Source organism: Populus alba, chromosome 3 (genome assembly GCF_005239225.2).
Source record: "Populus alba chromosome 3, ASM523922v2, whole genome shotgun sequence".
Classification (NCBI taxonomy): domain Eukaryota; kingdom Viridiplantae; phylum Streptophyta; class Magnoliopsida; order Malpighiales; family Salicaceae; genus Populus; species Populus alba.
In genome coordinates, this window is record NC_133286.1 from 16,796,671 (window position 1) to 16,817,501 (window position 20,831).

General features: G+C 33.4%; 3 protein-coding genes across 5 annotated transcripts; 2 read left to right on the forward strand and 1 right to left on the reverse strand.

Moving 5' to 3' along the window:
• Positions 1-1,007: 1,007 nt before the first annotated feature.
• Positions 1,008-7,042, forward strand: LOC118034320 (cellulose synthase-like protein G3). 3 transcript variants are annotated; one of them, XR_004685003.2, is made up of 8 exons: positions 1,008-1,661; positions 3,382-3,513; positions 3,796-3,921; positions 4,554-4,997; positions 5,083-5,430; positions 5,652-6,298; positions 6,608-6,681; positions 6,899-7,042. XR_004685003.2 is itself a non-coding variant. In XM_035039576.2 (6 exons), exons 1-6 carry the CDS (start codon positions 1,041-1,043, stop codon positions 6,195-6,197), a joined length of 2,217 nt encoding a protein of 738 aa, XP_034895467.1. In that variant the 5' UTR covers positions 1,008-1,040; the 3' UTR covers positions 6,198-6,505. The 3 variants fall into 3 exon arrangements, 1 of the variants encoding a protein (XP_034895467.1); XR_004685002.2 differs by lacking the exon at positions 6,608-6,681; XM_035039576.2 differs by lacking the exons at positions 6,608-6,681; positions 6,899-7,042 and having other exon boundaries at positions 5,652-6,505.
• Positions 7,043-7,828: 786 nt separating this feature from the next.
• On the reverse strand, positions 7,829-10,473 carry LOC118034334 (probable E3 ubiquitin-protein ligase RHA4A). The gene is made up of 3 exons (XM_035039596.2): positions 9,953-10,473; positions 9,666-9,742; positions 7,829-8,582 (listed from the first exon to the last, which is right to left on the reverse strand). The coding sequence occupies exons 1-3, from the start codon at positions 10,172-10,174 to the stop codon at positions 8,138-8,140; spliced, it is 744 nt and encodes a 247-aa protein (XP_034895487.1). The 5' UTR covers positions 10,175-10,473; the 3' UTR covers positions 7,829-8,137.
• A 6,005-nt stretch (positions 10,474-16,478) lies between these two features.
• LOC118034343 (26S proteasome non-ATPase regulatory subunit 8 homolog A) lies at positions 16,479-19,518 on the forward strand. The gene is made up of 6 exons (XM_035039607.2): positions 16,479-16,674; positions 16,831-16,909; positions 17,066-17,168; positions 17,894-18,157; positions 18,683-18,794; positions 19,174-19,518. Exons 1-6 carry the CDS (start codon positions 16,570-16,572, stop codon positions 19,312-19,314), a joined length of 804 nt encoding a protein of 267 aa, XP_034895498.1. The 5' UTR covers positions 16,479-16,569; the 3' UTR covers positions 19,315-19,518.
• The last annotated feature ends 1,313 nt before the right edge of the window (positions 19,519-20,831 follow it).

Sequence of the window (20,831 nt, forward strand, 5' to 3'; positions counted from 1 at the left end):
TTATAACATCATAGAAAAAAATATTATAAACATAACATATTACATGAATATTTAAACAAAATCTATCTATAATATTTTGAACTCCTTGCAATTACACATACATATGATTGCCGAATTTCTTATTAAACTCTATTTTATAAAAAAAAAATATTTTGGATTACATATTAACGTAATTTATTTCATAAAATCTTAAGCAAATTGTTTATTCTTTTAATTTTTCACAAGTTTATAAATGAGATTGTTATTTACAAATTTAAACGAACTTGTGAATGTAATTCATATAATTGAGACGACTCATGAATCCTGTTAAGTTAAACTTAGCTTAAGTTAAAACTCGGTCTATTTCTATAGCCAGCTTTAAAAATAGTTTTGTACAAGTTCATTATGTCTTAACAAGCGAGTTCGAGCTAAGCTTTTGGAAAGTCGAGCGACTTACAAGAGGTTCGACTTATTAATGTATTTGTTAGAATTTAATATGAAATAATTTGTTGGGTTGTGTTTTATTTAAGAAATGAATTTTTTTTTATCTAAAATGATTATTTGGCTTGATATATAAAATTATTTATTAATTTCATCTAATATTTTAAATTTTTATTTAAAAAAATTATTTGATATAATATTAAATTTTTAATGATAGGAGAATAATCATCTTCATTCTTCTATATATAAAAAAATATAATGCATAAATTAGTTATATATAAGTTTGGAGTTTATAGAGTGTTGTTTTCAATTAAATAAGGAAAAAAATTAAAAAACTATTCATTAAATTTCAATCTTCATATAGCCATGGTTGGAATGTTTACTTGATGATTGTTTGGGAATTCTAAAAATTTAAATTTTATTTTATTTAAAATTAGTATTTTTTATGTTTTTAAATTATTTTAATATCAAAATATTTTTTTTAAAAAATAAAAAAATATATTATTTTAATATTTTTAAATAAAAAATACTTTATAAAACAACAGTAACATACTATTCTGTATAGATAAGAACTATATATGACCAGTCATTGCTCCTGAGATACCACACCACCAGAAAGCATGGAGGGTCGACCAAAAGAATCCGGCACTACAAAAGCCTCTACCGGTGGTGGTCCTCCTCCTCTTCACACGGTGAAGCCCATGGGAATAACAATTTTCAACCGCATGTTTGCCACAGTTTATGCTCTTGCCATTTTAGCTCTATTCTATCACCATACAAAAAGACTGCTGTGCTCCCCAACCATAGTCTCCTTCTCTCTAAACCTCGCCTTGTCACTCTCCGACTTTGTCCTTACTTTCATGTGGATCAACACGCAGACTTATCGCATGTGTCCAGTCTATCGTAAGCAATTCCCTGAAAATGTTGAAAAAGTCATGAAAAGAAGTGATTTTCCAGCTTTAGACGTGTTCATATGCACCGCCGATCCATACAAGGAGCCACCAATAGGTGTAGTGAATACGGCTTTATCAGTGATGGCTTATGACTATCCAACAGAGAAGATTTCAGTCTATGTATCTGATGATGGAGGCTCAGCCTTGACTCTGTTTTCTTTCATGGAGGCTGCTAAGTTTTCTACCCACTGGCTACCATTTTGCAAGAAGAATAAGATACTAGAGAGGAGCCCTGAGGCATATTTTGAATCCAATCATCCTTGCACCTCTGAGACTGGGAAGATTGAGGTAAGATGCTTTAAGATTATGTTTTCCTTCATAAAAGAATATTTTCTACATATACACGAGACTTTAAGGTAGTGTTTTAGTCGTGTACATGTATAAAAATGAGAACAAGCATGAACTCTCAAATTAATCATGGCGAATGATTTGTTTCTCTTTTCATAACGAGATCTAATGAATCTTGAGATGCACTATCAAAATCTGAAGACTTAACCATTTTTTTTCCGCCTTCTAAAAAATGCCCAGGCATTTTTTTTTTTAATGCTCTCTTCTTTTTATTTTCTTATACTTGGTACTTGTTATATTTATAAATTAAATCATCATTTTTTATGTGTAGGCTAAGATTGAGTACTTTTAAGATGAAGGCATGCTATCTATATTAAAACAACATTATTTTTGAAACTTTACTTATTATAACTTGAATTAAGGTTTTGAACTTTGATAGTCAAGAAACGAATACGTTTTTTTCTAGTAATTAATTGCTAGAAAATTCCATTTTCAATGAGAGAGTCCTAAACTAAGACATGCGTGCATAAAGGGGGCTATTTAATTGGAAATAAATTGATTAGTGAAGTGGACAGTCTTTGAATATAATTAAGGAGCTTTAAGCAAGGATAAACAAACAATATATATATATATATATATATATATATATATATATATAGTGGACCGGGCGATCGGCGTATTCTATCATGTGGCCTTGAAAGGATGCCCTCGATGATGAGCATAATAAAGTCAGTAGTGTATACATTGGAGCAGCTATTTGTGCTGTCATCGTGGTGGACATTTGTGAGGAAAAGAGGGACCCGTCCTCTATTAATATCTTGCGTCCACACCTCAAACCATTTCGAGCAAATCTTTTATATTTTCCTCGAGATATTAAATTCATTGCGCCGTGTCGTCGCCGACAACTAGAGTTGCAACTTAGGCTTTCTTGGCAAACACATTTCTAAATATTATTATACATCAATTGAAATAATACTAATAAAAAAAAGATGGATCAAATCACATTCCTACTCTATAACCAATGTTATTGTTATTAAATTCGACACTGAAATACAATCCATTCAAAGTGCTAGAGTTATTGGGTCAGTCTATAAGTAGTTGGATTTTATATATATATATATATATATATATATATATATATTAGATAATATATAATTATTATCTCAAATATCCAAAATAGAATAAAGATATCTAAATCCATTAGTTATTGAATATATATAGTATACCAAATTTCTAATTGAGCATTGTAATTAAAAAGAGCTATTTGCTTTTTAAAAGTTATTGAAAAGTTATGGTAGGTATAGAGACATTTGTATTATGGAATTTGTTTTTGCATCTCGACCCAAAGAGCTGTTTTTTACTGTTTTGACACCTGAACATCATTAATTTGTAAAAAAGAAAACAAAAAACAAAATACCATGACATTGCGAAGTTGAGATTGCTGGTTTCTTTTGCGTAATATTCTCACTAAAGAAGATAATTCTAAACTCTGGTCTCAATATAGTTGGGTCGCGGCTAATCTCACCAGAGGAGACATTCTAAAATTTAATCTCAGTGTAGGTGCATCGAAGTCTCCTTAACTCCGACGTATAAAAAAAGAAATTAAATTAAAAATTTAAATTTAATATAGTTGATGAAAATTCCAGATAAGGTGTTTTTTTTTTCTCAACATGTATGGATTAGTGAAACCTGAAATGATTAGTTTTAAACATGTAATAAGGTGATGTATAAAAGCATGAAAGCCAAGGTAGAGCATGCTCTTGAGAAGGGAGAAGTTGATGATCAACAACATGAGATTTTCAACAAATGGACTGATAACTTCACACGACAAGACCATCCCGCTGTCATTCAGGTTTGCATTTCCATCACAGCTTCTAAAACCTTTTTTTAGAGACAAATATATACAAAGACACATTAATCACAGGAGTTGCTATAAAGTCTCACATCAATAACCAGGTTCATATGAATATATATATCCACATAATGTGATTGGTTTGATTCACATATGTATATATATACCGACATGATCCTACGTACGTATTTGTTTGAACTATGAGCAGGTTCTACTAGATGCCAGCATGTATATATATATATACCGACATCCTACGTACGTATTTGTTTGAACTATGAGCAGGTTCTACTAGATGCAAGCAAGGACAAAGACATCGCTGGTAACTTGATGCCAAATCTCATCTACGTTTCAAGAGGAAAATGCAAGGCTTTACCTCATCATTTCAAAGCCGGTGCCCTCAATGCCTTGGTAAATAAAATATATGCCTCTTCACAATCACAAACTTTTAAGTTCTTTTTTTTTTATTATTATTATTAAAAAAAAGGTATCATCGGTTTTTGCATGTCAAGATAAGATCTTTTTTTTCAGTCTTAAACAAACCATTTACACACCTTTTTAAGTGTATATATGTTAAAGATCGCACACATAAATATAGAAAATATCACAATAAAGAAGAAAAAAACATTAACACCATGATTTTTCATTGTTAGGTTATGCCTGCATCCACAAAGAGAAGAAATTTTACTATATTCGGAACTTCAAATATACCTTGTAGTGCATACTGATTTCTCTTACTAGCTCATTTTGTTTTTAGAACACAATAGCATATAAAATCATTAAAAGAAAAAAACCTAGACCCAAGCACATATTAATCTGTAAAGAATATATGTGTAAGTTAAATGATTAATCATAATTCTTTTTTTCCAAACAAAACAATATTAGGTCTATAAAGTATACACTATTCAAAATGAAATTATACAACGAAGATTTGAATCCATGTCCTGTCTTACTGCTATGTAAGTTATAGCATAAAGATTTGAATTCATGTTGCTAGCTAGTTATTAATAGATTAATGCACGTTTCTCTCACTGCTATTGTAGCTACGAGTATCAAGCAACATGACCAATGCACCAATAATCTTGACTCTTGATTGCGACTTCTGCTCGAATGATCCACAAACACTTCTACGGGCAATGTGTTATCTATGCGATCCAGCAATTAGGTCCACATTAGCGTACGTTCAGTTTCCTCAGATATATCGTGGAATCAATAAAAACGACATCTATTGTGGTGAATTTAAACGTCTGTTTGTAATTAATACAATGGGGATGGATGGAGTAGAGGGTCCTAATTATGTTGGAACTGGATGTTTCTTTCATCGGAGATCTTTCTTTGGAAGTCCATCAAGCCTAATATCACCAGAGATTCCTGAACTATCCCCAGACCATGTTGTGGACAAGCCCATCCAATCCCAGTCAGTTTTGGCACTGGCACATCAAGTAGCAGATTGCAATTATGAGAACCAAACCGACTGGGGCTCTAAGGTAAGTTCATGATTCGTGCTCAAGATTAGCGTTATTTATTGTGTTGTTATGCTTGCAATGGTATAACTGGTTGTAAAATATGCAGATTGGATTCAGATATGGATCATTGGTGGAGGATTATTATACAGGTTTTAGGTTGCAATGCGAGGGGTGGAAAAGCATTTTGTGTAATCCTGAAAGGCCTGCGTTTTTTGGTCATGTTCCCATCAACTTGGCTGATGCTCTGAATCAACAAAAGAGATGGTCAATTGGACTTCTTGAAGTGGCCTTCTCAAAACATAGCCCTGCAACCTTCGGCGTTAGATCCAAGGGTATCTTGATGGGCCTTGGCTATGCACAGTTAGCATTTTGGGCCATATGGTCTATTCCAATCACCACATATGCTTTCCTTCCCCAGCTAGCTCTTCTCAACCAAGTTTCTATATTCCCAAAGGTGTGCTATTCTGTTCTTCTAAGAATAAAACAAAGTTTATTTCAGGGAAAAAAGAAGAAGAAAAAAGAATCCTCCATTTCTGACATGAATTTAGAAAGCCGCAGCAAGTAGAGATGGAGTCACCTGAAGGCCAATGAGATATTCGAGTGATCTATCAATTAGCTACTTAAATTGGTTCTATAGAAGTTTCTTTGTTGAATTTATCGTAACATTTGTTGCAGGTTTCAGAGTCATGGTTTTTCTTGTATGCGTTTCTCTTCCTTGGGGCCTATGGACAAGACTGTCTTGACTTTGTCTTAGCCGGTGGATCAGTCCAGAGATGGTGGAATGATCAGCGATTTTGGCACATAAGGGGAGTGACGTGTTATTTATTTGGTTCTATAGAGTTCTTCCTCAAGTTCTTGGGAATTTCAGCATCTGGCTTTACCGTCACAAGCAAAGCAGTTGATGCTGAACAGAGTAAAAGATACGAACAAGGGATCTTTGAGTTTGGGGTACATTCACCCATGTTTGTGACCCTAACAATGGCGGCCATAATTAATTTAATCTCTTTTTCCCAAGGGCTTGGTGAAGTTTTCAGAGGAAACGATTTGGAGGGACTATTTATGCAGATGTTCATATCAGGTTTTGCTGTGGTGAATTGTTGGCCAATTTACGAAGCCATAGCTTTGAGAAATGACAACGGGAAAATGCCTATCAAAACCACCATTATGGCAACCCTTCTGGCAGGCGCATTATATATGGCAGCTTCTTTCATTTTCAAGTAAGAATTCATACGAGGTTTTTCTGGGTTGTCCTCAATTAAATGCGCGTCGATGCAGATTCTCCTTTTCTTTCCTTTCCGTTCCTATCACCGGATTCATGTCAGGTGAATTCAGCGGCCGGCCCTTCTTGTTTCCTAGAATTGTTAGTTGAATCTTCGCCTTCCAGTTTATTATTTTCTTTTTTTCTGCGTGCTGCTTTCCTTCATCGACTACGAAAAACTAATAGAATAATTGATGATACTGTATTAATTACTTTCTAAATCTATTTAAAATAAATAAATAAATAATCCTAAATGAAAATATTCAAATCAGGTGATTTTTGCAGAAAAAGTAAAATCCAATCACCTTGCTGCTAGTTTTTGCTTCTATGTTTTTCTCATTCTGACTCTAAGACCAATTTGCACATCTTCAAGCTTCGCATTCATCGAACGGAAAAATCACATGAACCACAGGAGAGGTGAGGAAATCAGTGCGAAGAATTAAAGAGGTGACCCTATATTATATATTTGCTAAAAATCACGTGATAAACTAATTTTATGTTGTTAAGATAAATATACAATAGAGAGAAAATAAGAATCCAGATTTCATATTTATGAGGTGGGTCTTATTTCTTACATTGAAAAAGAAATAGTTTTGATAGAAAAGAAAAGATAATAATAATAAATTAATGATCTAATAAAACCTCTACCCTGTTTGACTTGCAGGGCTTGGATTTAACGAAGATGATGATAATATTGGAGAGGAGCCGAATTCGGAAAACTTACACTAGTCTATCCTGCGTTCTATAGGATTCTTTTTTATATATGTACAAGACCTACCAGGTCTCTCAATATATTTCTCTTGTTATAGCTGTAAAGGCGACAAGATGCCACCGGACATTTCATGGCGAGCCTGATTCACAACTCTAGAGCCGAAAGCAAGAGCACTTCAAACCACCACTTGAGAGCCTGTGCCCTAAATTAATGTCCTTGTATATATCTGTGCTCCCCCATGACCAAAACTGTTGCGGATCGCATGTTCCTTTGGTTTAGCTTTAGCACACACTGATTAAGTATTGAAGATATATAGGATTTTAAGTTAATTTTTAATTAGAAAAAAACTCAAAAATATTATAAAAATTAATAGAAAACTATAAAAATAATAACTTTGTTTAATAAAATAAAGTGAAAGGTATAAAAATATATAAACTAATTTTCAATCAGTCTATGTCTCTCTTCCCCCATTGCCTCTCATGGATTCATTGATTTCCTTCTCAGGCCCTTGGGAATTTCCAATGGTGGTTTCGCTGTGACGAACGAAGTAGTTGATGATGAACAAGGCAAAAGATATGACCAAGGGAACTTTGAGTTTTGAACGCATTCACCCATGTTTGTACCCCTAACAATGGCTGCCTTAATCAACTTTTAGTCTCATTTATCAGAGGTCTGGTTTAGATTTTCAAGGGCAGCAATTTGGAGGTACTATTTATCAGTCCAAATTTTGATTGCTGGATTGCTCGCCAGCCTAAGAAGCCATGATTTTGAGGAATGATAAAGGAAAGTTTCCTGCCAAAACATCTATAGTTTTGATAAAGGCACTTGTTCACCTTAAGTTGGCTATAAATAGATGATATTAATAAAAGAAGATCAAGATGATGCTGCCACAAAATTTCACTATATTTACGGGCAAAAAGTTCATCTTTTCGCATGCTTCTCTTGTAATTTCTGCATTTAATGACATGAAATGAGCTCAATCCGGATCTCGGTACAAGGCTAGCCTCATCTCTGATTCCACCAACAGTACTATTAATAGTGACCGGCCTTTTGATATCTAACCCCTTTCAAGAAATTCTCAAAACAGAATTACGCAGCTAACTGAGAGCATGCGCATGCCATTTGGTGTTCTGCCTTGAGAGCATTTGCCTATCTATTTATTTCAACTTCGTATAGAGGCAAGAATTTTCTTCATGTACTATGTCTTTGGATATGAAGAATAACAGATTCTCCATTTGGAGATCCCCTTCCATTCTCCATGGAAATGGATAGCTCAGGTAGCCTGGAAGAGTCCCTCAATTGTGATGTCACACTTGATGATTCTTCCGTAGGTATCACGAGCTGTTCTGTCGATCCTGCACCAACATCTTGTTGTTGCTGCAGTTCTGATGTTGTATTCTGAGGCTGGTGAGAGTTTGCACCAACACTAGATTGCAGCAGTAGCACAGGTCCACTAGATTGTGGCCGCTTAGTACAAAATACGGTGGTGGGAAATATGACATAACATCTGCAAAGTGGACAGGTTGAGTTTGAGTGCAGCCAATGATGTATGCATTCAATGTGAAACACATGCTTGCATGATGGGATTTGATGCAATTCCTCTTTGATCTCGAATTCGCCCAAGCAAACACAGCATCTGCAACCAAAAAGTTTCAATTAGGTTCAGTTGAATTGAAGCCTTCACCTTTTCTTTTTAAATATTCTAGATAGATTTCCTTATATCAATTTCCCTGATTTTTTTCTGTTAGCATCAAAAACTCTTTGTACAAGCTTACAGCCAATTTGCTTTCAGAAAGTAGTGGATGTAATTAGAGATTCTTCGACGTCGCGTTTGAAATGGGAGAAAAACTTTACAGTTTCAGTTGTCTCATCTTACAAAGTATAGACATGAAGCATCGATAGAAATTCTGATAACTTATTAGACTTTAGAACTTGATGCCCTTGGCATTTTGCTTGGTTAAGACCTATTGGAGGGTCTAAATCTTTTCTAACCATTCTTTAGCTAACAAGAATATCTAATGGGTCTTTCAGACTCAGGTAAAAGTAGACACATTTGTGCAATTGGAAATAATGCAAGCTGGGGACCCAAAAAGAAATAGAAAGATAGGGCTACTGTTGGACCTGTGAGCAAATAAGAACCCAAATAAAGGTCTTTAGGCTTCTAAGAACTGAAAAATCTTTTACATGCTTAACATTTCATGTCTTTTTCAATAGGTTAAGTGACTAAACTTTTCTAAAGAATCTCTCCAACTTTATTTCATACATGCTTTGCTACCTCCATACGTGTCAATTGCTCTAGAGATTTAATTAGTTCTTCACCATATTCTTATCAAGAAGCGCCTTCAGAGAAAATGGTGGATGTTATTAAAGATTCTGATTGGCATCTGATATAAATGTTAAAGCTCTTCTGCCTCGCTAGCCTGTTAAGGATGGTTCATAGGGATTGCTGCTTTACTAGATAACTGAGCATGACTTTAAGGGGGATGTGAATAGTGAGACCTTATCTAAGGCCCTTTCCCATGTTTACAAATTAGAGAAACTTTGCTGAAGGTGAATATAAATCTTCCAGTTTTTCAGTGAATTGCCCTCGTCAGCTTATGATCATTACTGCAATATAACCCTATATTGAGTACATGTTGTAGGGCAGGATAAATACTAGATCACATCATTTGAATTAAGTAATTATCTTAAATGAAAATTGAGTAAAGTGACTACTTACTGAGAGTCCTTTGTCCTTAATTCTTCATCAAACAAGACTGTTGGAAGCTTGTGTGTAATCTCTTCCTTCTGATAAATCTATAAATATAATCATTGAAACAAGAAAAAAGATTAGAAAAATCTTAAGATGATAGCTGTAGTGCTGAATAGCAAACCATCACAATAGTATACAGCTAAATTTCAAAGCACAACATAAAAACAAAGAAATGCTCCAGTTTTTCTGCCTTTCTTTTTTTCCTTGCTGCATGCATGCGGTACATGAGAGAGAAAAATGGAGAGGGGGCTTACAGAGGAGACATGATATGGAGTAGCTTGATCGGAACTCCTTTGAATAATACGTGGAGGAGATGAAAGCGAGGGAGTCCTTCTTTTGAGGTAGAACAAGTAAAACAACAGAAAAAGAATAATGGAGAAGAGGATAGGAATTGAGAATATGAAAGCCTGGTAGAGTTTAAGTTGAAGCTCTTGAGGATAACGATGAGAAGGGGTTGGGGATTGAGGGAGGCCCATCAGTCTCCCAGATTCAAAAATGACTGGATGTAGAAAGTAATGACCAGTTCAGTTGAAGTTTCATGGAAGAGTTGCAAATGCCTAGTTGAGTGTATTTATGGAGGGTGGGTTGAGGGAGGAAGAGAGGTGGAGGTGGTTAATCGAAAGGGGAAAAGGATACATTAATAAGGCAACCTTTGTTAATAAAATAGAAGCCAGCAAATTAGAGCTTTTGAGATCAAATTTGCATGATGACAGTATATATTCTCACTTTTTTCAATGATGGGACAAGCCCATGTCTGTCCACTAAGCCATGGGTCCTCTCACGAAGCACTACCGAAGACCGGTTTGTCTTCATTCTTCAAGCATGGACCTAGAACACTATCATGAGCTCTAAGATGCCTAGACCATAAGAATGCTGGACTGACAAACGGAAGGTGAAATTGATTGGTTTGGTAATTTGTAAAAAATGGAGCATTTGGTTAGCGAATGCAACTTCTAACCACCCCACACCCGTTGTCCTTGTGCGTGTTTTTTGTTTTGTTTTCCTTGCATAGAGAGATTGAGAAGACCCCACTTGCAAAAGATGACCTGAGCAGGTGGTGGTTTCTGGCGAGTCTTGCTTGGACAAGATTTCTAGGAGGGTGTTTCCTAAGATGTTAAGGCAGAGCCTGATTCATGGGTGGCAGGTCACCGGTCCAACAACCTTCAGATGGAAAAACATAATGGGGTTTGCGAGATGGGTTTAACTCAACTTCAAATAATTGACACCTTCCTACCATACAGATCAATACAAGACACCACTAGCCCGCTAGTATGATTAGGGCTGTATGCCTCCCACTTGACATGAACATCTGTTATTGTTAAATGTTAACCTAATCTTGCAATTTTTTTTGTTAGTTGTCGAGACATCAACAAAACTCTCTGAAAAAATAAATTTGTTTTAACTTGTAGTTTTTGTTCTTCAATTTGGAGTTCAATTTTTGAGAAGTTGGAGTTTTGTTGTTTTATGCAATCAAAGTTCAGGCGAGGAATTGGAAGGAGACCCACCCCGGAGTGGTTCTTAGGGCCAAAGCTTTTGGTCTATGCTACAAAAACATGGAAGAACCATTTTCTTGGTAACAAAAGAAGGGATTCCATAAGAAAAGAAAAAAAGGAAAAAAAGGTGATGTTTGCGCCCCAACCTTTTATAATTACACAAACACCAGAGTTGAGCAATAAATAATCATGACAGCATTAACAAAAACTCTAAACTTCTAGTAGAAATCACTGCACACATGTATTATTATTATTCACTTCAACGGTAAAATTACGATTTTTGCTCTTGTAAAAAAAAAAATAGATGCCTTGTGATCTTTTTCAATAGCAAATTAGTTAATACAGTGTTAGTTACTTTCTCAAAATAAAAAACAGAATCGTGTTTGATAATAACATACAAGATAAAATAATTATTTTTCAATTATATTTGATCATAATAAATAAGATATAAAAAAATATAAAAAAATCTATTTTATTTTTAATATATATTATTGTCAAACTTATATATTTAAAAAAATTATTAAATATTTTTTTTTTTTTAGTTTATATCAAGTGTTGAGATTAATAATATTATTTATAAAAACATGACTGATTTGACGTGTTGATCCAAGACTTAGCAAGTATGAGTTAAAAAAAAAATAAAGAAATGATTGATCCAACATAATCTAGTTAAAAACTTAGGTTAATCAAATATAAAACATGAGTCAAAAACCTATTAATTTTTTTTAAACAGAAATTTTGGCCAAAATAAGGTTGCTTTAATTTTTATTTTTTTTTTTAAATTACGCAAGCAAGGTTACCCCTCACATCGTTGACCTAAACTTTACCTCGAGACAACCCTCAAGTCAAGTTTAAAAATTATGATAATAATTACTTTAATCCAAATATATTTTTGTCTCCATTGTCCCATGATAGTAACTTAACACTACGTGAAAGATTGTTGAGGTGCATATGCATCTTTTCAACTTTTTGGAACAGTAAAATAACTAATTTACCCTTCAAGTTAAGAAAATCTAGATATGTTGATCAAGAGTATTTATGTCTTTTCATTTTAAAAAACAGTTAAAAGACATTTTTTCCCTTTGAATCGGATAAAAAAAATTGTTGGCCAAGAACATCTTCATCTTTTCACAAGGGTGTCTTTGTTAATTCTATATTCTTTGAGGGCATATTGATCTTTCACACTGATTCATTAATTTTTAAATCCAAAAGGTTGTCGAAGCGTGTGTTGTCCACAAGAAAGTGTATGGGAATGCATGCGGTGGCTATCGGTTGCCAAAACTGCCCTTTCATCATGTTGTTAGAAGCGTTGTCCCATCCACTTCCTGCTAGTGCAACGCGTGTTAGCAGTAGATGAAAAATTTGTTGCCAGCTGCCATTTTTTTCTTCTTCTTATTTTCTCTCTCATCTCTTAAAAAGTACTTGTTGGTCTTCTTTATTTTTTATGTTTCAATTTTAATCCTTAATAATTTGATGTTTTTTTTTCTCTTGACCCTTTTATAAAATTTATGTTTGTTTTCAATTTGCTCCTTCATTACAATTTTTCATATATTAATTTTTTCAATTTGGTTCTTATTTTTTTTATCTTTAATTTTTTTTAGCTCATTTGTTAAAGTGTTATTGGTTTTCAATTTCATCACTTGATTAAAGTTTATGATGTATTATTTTTTCAATTAGTCCTCATTCTTTTGATTTTTTTTTGTCAAAATTATTTTTCTTTTCAATTACCCTCCATTCAAAAAATTGGTTGCCCTCTAATTTGTTTTTTATTTGGATTTTCACCCTTGTTATTTTTATCACAATTTTTGTATTTTAGATAATTTTGTGTAATTTTTTATTTATTTTCCTAGTTTTTTCCTTCAGACTTTGATTTGTTAGGGATTGGATTTCATAATTTTTCTATTTATGTTGCTTTTGATCTAATGACTTGTGTCACAGGTTTGAAAAATTAAAACGGGTCGATATCTTTTTTGTGGCTTATTTTTTTAAAATTTCATCGTTAGTCATTATTATTTTTTGGTATCTTTTATAATATGTCTTTTTATAATATTTTTTTAGTTTGTGTTTCAATTAATATCTCCCCCTTATGATTTTTTATTTTGCTTATTTAGCCATTTTTAAATATATTTTTTTACAAAATATTTTGTGTGTATTTAATTTTGTAACATATTATTATGCTTGATCTATAATTTTTTTAATATTTTATATAGATGAACTTTATTTTTTAAAATAAAAAATATTTATTCTTAAATAATATTTATAATATGTGTAGCCTTGTATGCATAATATTTTTTCCTTTTATTTTATTCAATTATTTTTATATTCGTGTCTGTTTCTATTATCATTTGATATAATAAAAAAAAATATTTTAATGAAAAACTTCAGTAAAAACAACTGGGTAAATATTCCATGTTGCGAGATCAAAATTTTAATATAAATTTGTTTCTCAATTTATCCAATTATGCTTTTAGTTATCATTAATGATTTATTTATTTATACAAATAATTATCAATTTATTTAATTACATCATTTTATAAGTTTTTTAATTTACACTTAAAAACATTATATTGAAAAATAAAATAAAAAAACCAGCATATCTAATTTTTTTATATATAAAATATATAGAACTTGTGGCGAAACACATGCTATCCACTACTTCCACCATAGCATTTTCAATTTGAACAAAAACCAATTGAAGAATGGCAATGTCCTAGATCATTTGCCAAATACTTTGAATAATTGGGTCCGATATTGGGTTGAAATATCCTGTATGGCCCCAATTAGATATGATCTTATCAATCAATATTGTTTTAATATCTAATTAGTAGCTTAAACTTCTACGAAACATTGCTATCTAATGGCCCCAAGTTGATCAAAGTTCATGATCCATTTTCAAAAAGTCAAAAATCTGTTGCTTTAGGTTAATTCCAAGTGGTTAAATATAAATAAATATCTTGTTTCCGATGACTTGAAACTCGAAATTAACCTTCCTTACAGCACACACACGCATACGTTGTATTTCACATTTATTTTACGATCCTTTCCAGGATGCAGCTCAATGTGGGCGTGCATGCTCTTAACTTTATTTGAGAAGATCTCACCGTTGTTAGTGGATCATGAAGACAGCCATCTGTCACACAAAGTGGGTATCAGATAAGATCTCAAACTGCCCTACTAGTCAGATTCTCTACTTGTAAAAATATTTCCAGGTGATCCCTAGCAATCCCCCGGAAAAGTGACCCCGGAAATTACCAGGCAGGTGACGGCCGGAATCCTGTCTGAGCACTATTTGCTTTTGTTAGTTACTGGTGTGTAATTGGGAGAGTCTGAACCAGAGAACTTTTGTGCTTCATCTATACTGTATGGAAGTAGTTTTACATTAGTGCTCTCGGAGACAGGATCACTGACGGCGATGCTTATATATCTTGTTAATACTCAATTTCCAGACGGGAATGGAGACTGCAATCCAGAACAGTCGCTGGAAATTTCTTTCTATAATCAAATCAAGAGGTTTTTGAACCGTCTTGGATATAAAACGAAGACAACGAGAGGTCGTTTCATAATATCTAGTTAATTTTTTAATGTATCTCAAGATTGAAACTAATTATTAAAATTGTGAAAACCCATAAAAAACCAACAAAAAAATGAAATTTAATTTCAAATCAATTTAATATGAAAGGATTAGATAGGTGACAGAAAAATAAAACAATAGAAAAAAAAAACATTATGGGTAGTTATTAATGCAACTCTCGGTGGAATGTATTCTTCTTGTATGTTGCTTTTCCTTCTTTTTTTTTTTTTTTTTTTTGATATTTCATCCAGCTTGTATTATCTAGCATGTGTATGATTTTAAATTCCATTTCATGATTCATCTAGAATCAATTTTGCGAAACTGAGTTGCTAAAAATAACAATAAAAAAAATAAAAATAAAATTTAACATAAAAAAACATTATAGAGTTAGGTGTAAGAACCGAGAAGATATACACACACACACAAGGGGTGGGCCTTCATCTTCATGCTCCACCAAGTAAGAAAGCCCTTATAATGACAATTCAATCGGTACTGCGAAAAGTCTCATTTAGAGCTTTGTGATCATCTCACGTGCCATTGGAGCCCTACTTCCTTTTCTAAGTTGTTGGCACTTGTGTTACCCATGGCAATTATTTTTTTGTTATTCATTCAATTTAGTCTTTGGTTTGGTAAAAAAAGGATTTGACAATTGTTTTAATTTCAAATTTGGTTCATAAAACTTCAAGTATTTTAAATTCATAACATTGAATTTTATTATGTCTAATTTAACATCTACCTAGGGCCAAATTTATTTTTCATTATATTAAGAGCTCTATATAAAGTCAAATAAAATAAACTATCAAGCCCAAAACCAAATCAATTTATTGTGAAATGATCAAATGAATATAAAGAAAAATGTTTATAAAATATATATTTTTAAAAAATAATCAAGTATTAATCGATCACTAGGTTTTTTTTCTCAACATATCAAGAACCTTATATGAAGTCAAACAAAACAAATTAGTAAGCTCAAAGATAAATCATTGTAAAAAAATTAAATATAAAAATCTAAGAGTGAAATAAAAAAATAGAAATGAATTTTTTTTTGACAGAATATGATATAATACAAATATAAGTCTAACCCAACTCGCATTCATCGGTTTTATTCTTATTATAAATAAATCTTTTCCTCCCTTCATCTAGGGATCAAGTGTATGTGAAAAAATTAAAACGAAGTTTCCATATATTTAAATTATCCTTATTTCAAGATTCTTATCCTATTACACTATCACAATTTAAGAATAAATTTCCTCTACCATCTTATATTATGCGAATCACACTATTTTTCTCTCTATGAGGTGTTTGGCGTGATTGATTTAGAGTTTTTTAAAATATTGAATTTCTTTTAAAATTTATTTTTTATATAGTTTTCTATTATTTTAATATATTAAAATTTAAAATAAATTTTAATAATTAAAAACATATTATTTTAATATATTTCTAAATAAAAAATAATATTTGTCGGTATTCAAAACAGTCCTGTGTATAATCTCATCTCTATCACTTTATAAACACCGTTTCACATCAACAATTACTTCTTTTTTATAATTGTAATTGTAATGATTTTGACAGATGTGTATTTGCTGACTTATGGTAATTCATTGTAGCCCAGCCCAGCCCAGCCCAGCCCATACTTCTCTGGGCTAGACTCAATCTGGTCAAGATATCACCCGAACAAAAACTCCTTTTAAACCCTTATAAAACAAAACAAAAAATTCTTTTCTTTCTGTAGAAGCTAGAAAACTCGAGCCTTAAATATAAATCCAGATAGAGGTAGAGAGAGAGAGAGAGAGAGAGAGAGAGAGAGATGGATCCAAAGCTAACAGAAGCATCCCAGCTATTGGAGCGATCCAAAGCGGCGTGCACAAGAGAAGATTTCAATACTTCGACGAATCTGCTCTCTCAGCTCAAGGTAACAATTAATCTTCACACCTCAAAACCCCAATTGTTACTCATTCTCTGCTTAATTCATTTCTTTTTTGTTTTTCTTTCTTAGTGATTTTATTTCAGTTGAATTGACTAGTAATTAGCGTTAATTGCAATTAATTTTGATTTTTTTTTGCTGCAGGTCTTGTTGACAGGATTTCGAAGCTTGCCGCCGTTGTTTGAAGACACATCTAATGCTGTTGAAGAATTAACAATAGCAAGTAAGATTGTGGTTTTTTTTCTTTATTTGTTGAGGATATCAGGATTGTAATGCTGGGTTTAGGGTTTAATAATCTTTGATTTTAGGTTATAAGATTGTGTTTTAGACGCGTGGTTTTTATTTATTTATTTATTAAGTGTGGGGGATGCTTTTTCAGGGGATGTATTTGAGCATGCTGTTCTTTTGAGTGTGAAGATTGGGGATCAGGAGGCCTTTGAAAGGGATTTCTTTCAGTTGAAGCCTTATTATACCGATGCCAGGTAAGTTTTTGATTGGTTTCAGTTTTCAAGGAATCATGCGTGCATGCTTAGTTTTGTATTTGGGGTAGCGTTTTTATTATAAATTAACTGACATAAACTGCATGCTTTTTTAATTATGTTTCCATAGTTTGGTAGAATGGTGACTTGAATTCCTTACTGAGTCTGATGAGACATTCAGAACCTCATAGTTTCAACAAATTAATTAGTTTGTTTGACTGTAGGCAATGTGGAGTATTGTTACATGTAGGGTATCAGAAATAGATATCCTTACTGTGATAGGATAATTGACTCTATTCTTAATATGTCAGTTTGTACAACCTAGTGCAAACCAAGGAATGGAACTATGTTGCACAAGGCTCATAACAAATAAGCTCTCCTACACAGCTTGTTTGATGTTTCGAGTTTTGTTTCAAAGGCTTCATTTTATCTGTGAACATGATTTACTTCTCTTTTGTATGACTTTCTCATTTCAGATTTGAAAATATTATCTGGTTTGTTTTTTAGTTGTGCATTTGGTTCTTTAAGCTTTTGGCTTTTTATTAACTGATCTGTCTGGTTTTTATGTATTAGACAATACTGAGGTCTTAACTAAAGAAATCATAGAAGAGAAGAACATGTGTAGCCTAGACAAGGAAGAATTTGCTGTTATCTCTTCTTTATTTGCCAATGTTGAGTGGTATAATGTTAGAGCTTGATTTTTATGATTTGTTTTTTTGATTGAGCAGTAGCTGTCTTGCCCAATCTCCTCAGGAGTATATGATCTTGGGTCTCAACCTCCTGAGACTCTTAGTCCAAAATAGAATTGCTGAATTCCATACTGAATTGGAATTGCTCTCCCCTACTGCTTTGGAGAATGCTTGCATCAAGCATGCTGTGGAGTTGGAGCAGTCCTTTATGGAAGGGGCTTACAATCGCGTGTTATCTGCAAAACAGAACGTGCCATACAAGACGTATGATTATTTTATGGATCTCTTGGCGAAGACTGTGAGGTAATTTCTCCATACTCTGTAGTAATAACCAAGTGGAAACTTGTTTGTTTGCCTGGAATTTTAATTATTATTTCTATTTGTTATGCCTCTATAAAAGTGACATCTTAATCGATCAATATAGTTTTTTTTCCCCTAACAATAAGCTCCATTCCCATAAAGTTTTTGCCATCGTGCTTCTTCTTCTTCTTCTTTTTTCTTTCTTTCTTTCAATTTGATTTATCTAATAGTTTTGTGGTTTGATGTAGCATGCAAACCATATTTTGCAAGTTTCCATGCTGTAGTTTTGCACTGTGGCTCATTGTTTTTTTTAGGTCGTACATAGTTCAAGTTTGAAAACAGGGATTTTTTGTTCATTTTAACCACATTATGCAGACTAAAAACTCATCTTGCAACTATACTTTGAAAATCTGTCTTCAGAATTCCTGGTTAGAAGCTGCAGCTCATCCTATCATCCTTTATGAAAGGAAGCACAATGCATTATCCTTCTATGTTCTTATTAGTTGATTTCTACTGTATCACCTCCAGGGATGAAATTGCTGGATGCAGTGAGAAGGCATATGACTATCTTTCAATAAGCGATGCCTGTCAAATGTTGCTCTTTCCTTCTGAAAATGAACTTTTGGAGTACATCAAGGAGGTACTGGTTTCTTCTGCACTGAATTTTTTTTTTCTTATGTTCAAGCTTTTGGATTTGAATGATTTAATTTTTTAGATTGATTTAAAAAATATACGAACTTAGATAAGAAATTCCTTTAGCACTACTTCAGAGCTTGTAACCGGCCCTCTGTTTTAGCTCACCAAGTGATGTTACAAGATTCCTCAGTTAAGAAACAGTTTGTAGGGGAGGTGGATGCTTCGGGGTATTTGACAAACTGGATTAAGGTGTTCATATTGTTTTCCAACTCCTTTGGTGGAGTCTAGACCAAGAACGGACTTTTCTGGGCATCCTAATTTTCCTTTTTCAGATTTACTTTCATGATTAACATAAATATGACATACTCTGTTGCTTAATGCAGGAGCATCCCGAGTGGGAGATAAAGAATGGCTCTGTAGTCTTCCAGAAGGCAAAAGAATCTGCCCCCTGCAAGGAAATACCATCACTACAACTCATCAACCAGACATTGAGTTATGCTAGAGAGTTGGAGCGGATTGTGTAACAGATTATACCTGTCTTCGCAGACAAAACTTCAGTTCTTCAACTTGGAACCATTTCATTTGAGGATATAACTTTCATTTGCCATCTTTTGTAGTTCAATTGGGTCACTCCAGCGGTCTACAGATGAGCAGTTCTTGCTCGCTTGATTTGTAATGCTCCAGTATATTTTACGTTTAATTTCACAATTCGACATCCTTTTGTTTCATGCTGCTATCGAAATTTACCTTTACACCCCCTCCCTTACTTCTGGGCTACGGAAGAGCTAGGAAAAAGGGGCAGGGATGTAGCGATTTTGACGCCTTAATTGACCAATCCATATGCCCCGACTAGGGTGATTCGCACTTGAACTTGCGCCCACGGCAATCAGGCGCCTGGTATTCAAGGAAAAAACATCATGTTACAGCTCATTACGGTGTGTGAGCTCTGATGTGCAATCAGACTGTTTTTCTTTTTAGACAAGTCATAAATTGGACGAGGCAGGGCCCGATTTTGAGATCTCATTTCTCTTGGTCGTACATAATAAAATTACACTCGAACGTGTTTGTATAGGCGTTAGTGCCTGAACTTAATTTTGGCTGATTAAACGTTGTGATGGAACACCAAGGTCTAAACCAGGAGTTTTGTCTTCCAGCAAGTGGATGCTGGCCGTTAAACCAAGCAACAGGCCAAAAAACTCAACAGTGATCGAATAATAGCTGTTGAAATGTGACGATCAGTCACAAAAAAAAGGCAGTCATATCAGTCCAAACTTGAGATAACGAGCCCTCAACTACTACGCTCTAAATGGGTGATAAGCCAATGTCTTAATAACTCTTGCCGGCCTTTGTTAAATGGGTTGACTCCATGTATTATCATTTCGGGTCAAATCTGAGGTTGCAAAAAAGGTTGGTTTTTTTTTTTTGAAAAAAAATTAGAAATGTATTCATGCAGGTAGATACGAATGGTGTTTCTATGACTCGACAAGAGAGGAATTTCTTGAAATTTGATCTGAGAACGTGTATTCATAGAAGGAAAAAGAAATTTAGTTAAACTGATTGAAAGATTACTCCTCCACTCACCAAAGAATGCAACATCTTACCTATGACTACTATTAACGAATCTGTTAGTTGAGCTAATTCCACAATTTAAACAAAATCCTGCAACAAAGAGTTGAAATATTATGATCCATTAACGAAACCGATAGCTACTCAAGAAATACTGCAGCTGCTTCAGGGAAAAAGAAATCACTGATATTTATAACTGTTGCTGTGTTTGTCCAAGTGGGAATTCCAAGTTTTCTTGCTAAATCTCCTGGCTGTCGGTGCACATGCTTATTTCCCTTTGCCGATAACTGAGTCAAGGCAGAATACTAACCTAGGCGCACATTTAGAATAAAATAATGGTGTTATTTCTCTAGTTAATTGATTGCCAATTAAAAAATAATAATAATAAAAAAAGAGGATGGAAAAGGACGGCCAAGGAGAGAAGAAATACCCCCTGAAAACCTATGCAAAAAATGTACAGAGAAGTGCCAAGTTA

Coding starts and splice junctions, on each gene's coding strand:
- LOC118034343 (XM_035039607.2), top strand. CDS start 16,570: ATGGATCCAAAGCTAACAGAAGCATCCCAGCTATTGGAGCGATCCAAA. Junction 16,675..16,830: donor ATCTGCTCTCTCAGCTCAAG/GTAACAATTAAT, acceptor TTTTTGCTGCAG/GTCTTGTTGACAGGATTTCG. Junction 16,910..17,065: donor TGAAGAATTAACAATAGCAA/GTAAGATTGTGG, acceptor ATGCTTTTTCAG/GGGATGTATTTGAGCATGCT.
- LOC118034334 (XM_035039596.2), bottom strand. CDS start 10,174: ATGGGCCTCCCTCAATCCCCAACCCCTTCTCATCGTTATCCTCAAGAG. Junction 9,743..9,952: donor CTCCATATCATGTCTCCTCT/GTAAGCCCCCTC, acceptor TTATATTTATAG/ATTTATCAGAAGGAAGAGAT. Junction 8,583..9,665: donor TTAAGGACAAAGGACTCTCA/GTAAGTAGTCAC, acceptor TTTTGGTTGCAG/ATGCTGTGTTTGCTTGGGCG.
- LOC118034320 (XM_035039576.2), top strand. CDS start 1,041: ATGGAGGGTCGACCAAAAGAATCCGGCACTACAAAAGCCTCTACCGGT. Junction 1,662..3,381: donor CTGAGACTGGGAAGATTGAG/GTAAGATGCTTT, acceptor ACATGTAATAAG/GTGATGTATAAAAGCATGAA. Junction 4,998..5,082: donor AAACCGACTGGGGCTCTAAG/GTAAGTTCATGA, acceptor TAAAATATGCAG/ATTGGATTCAGATATGGATC.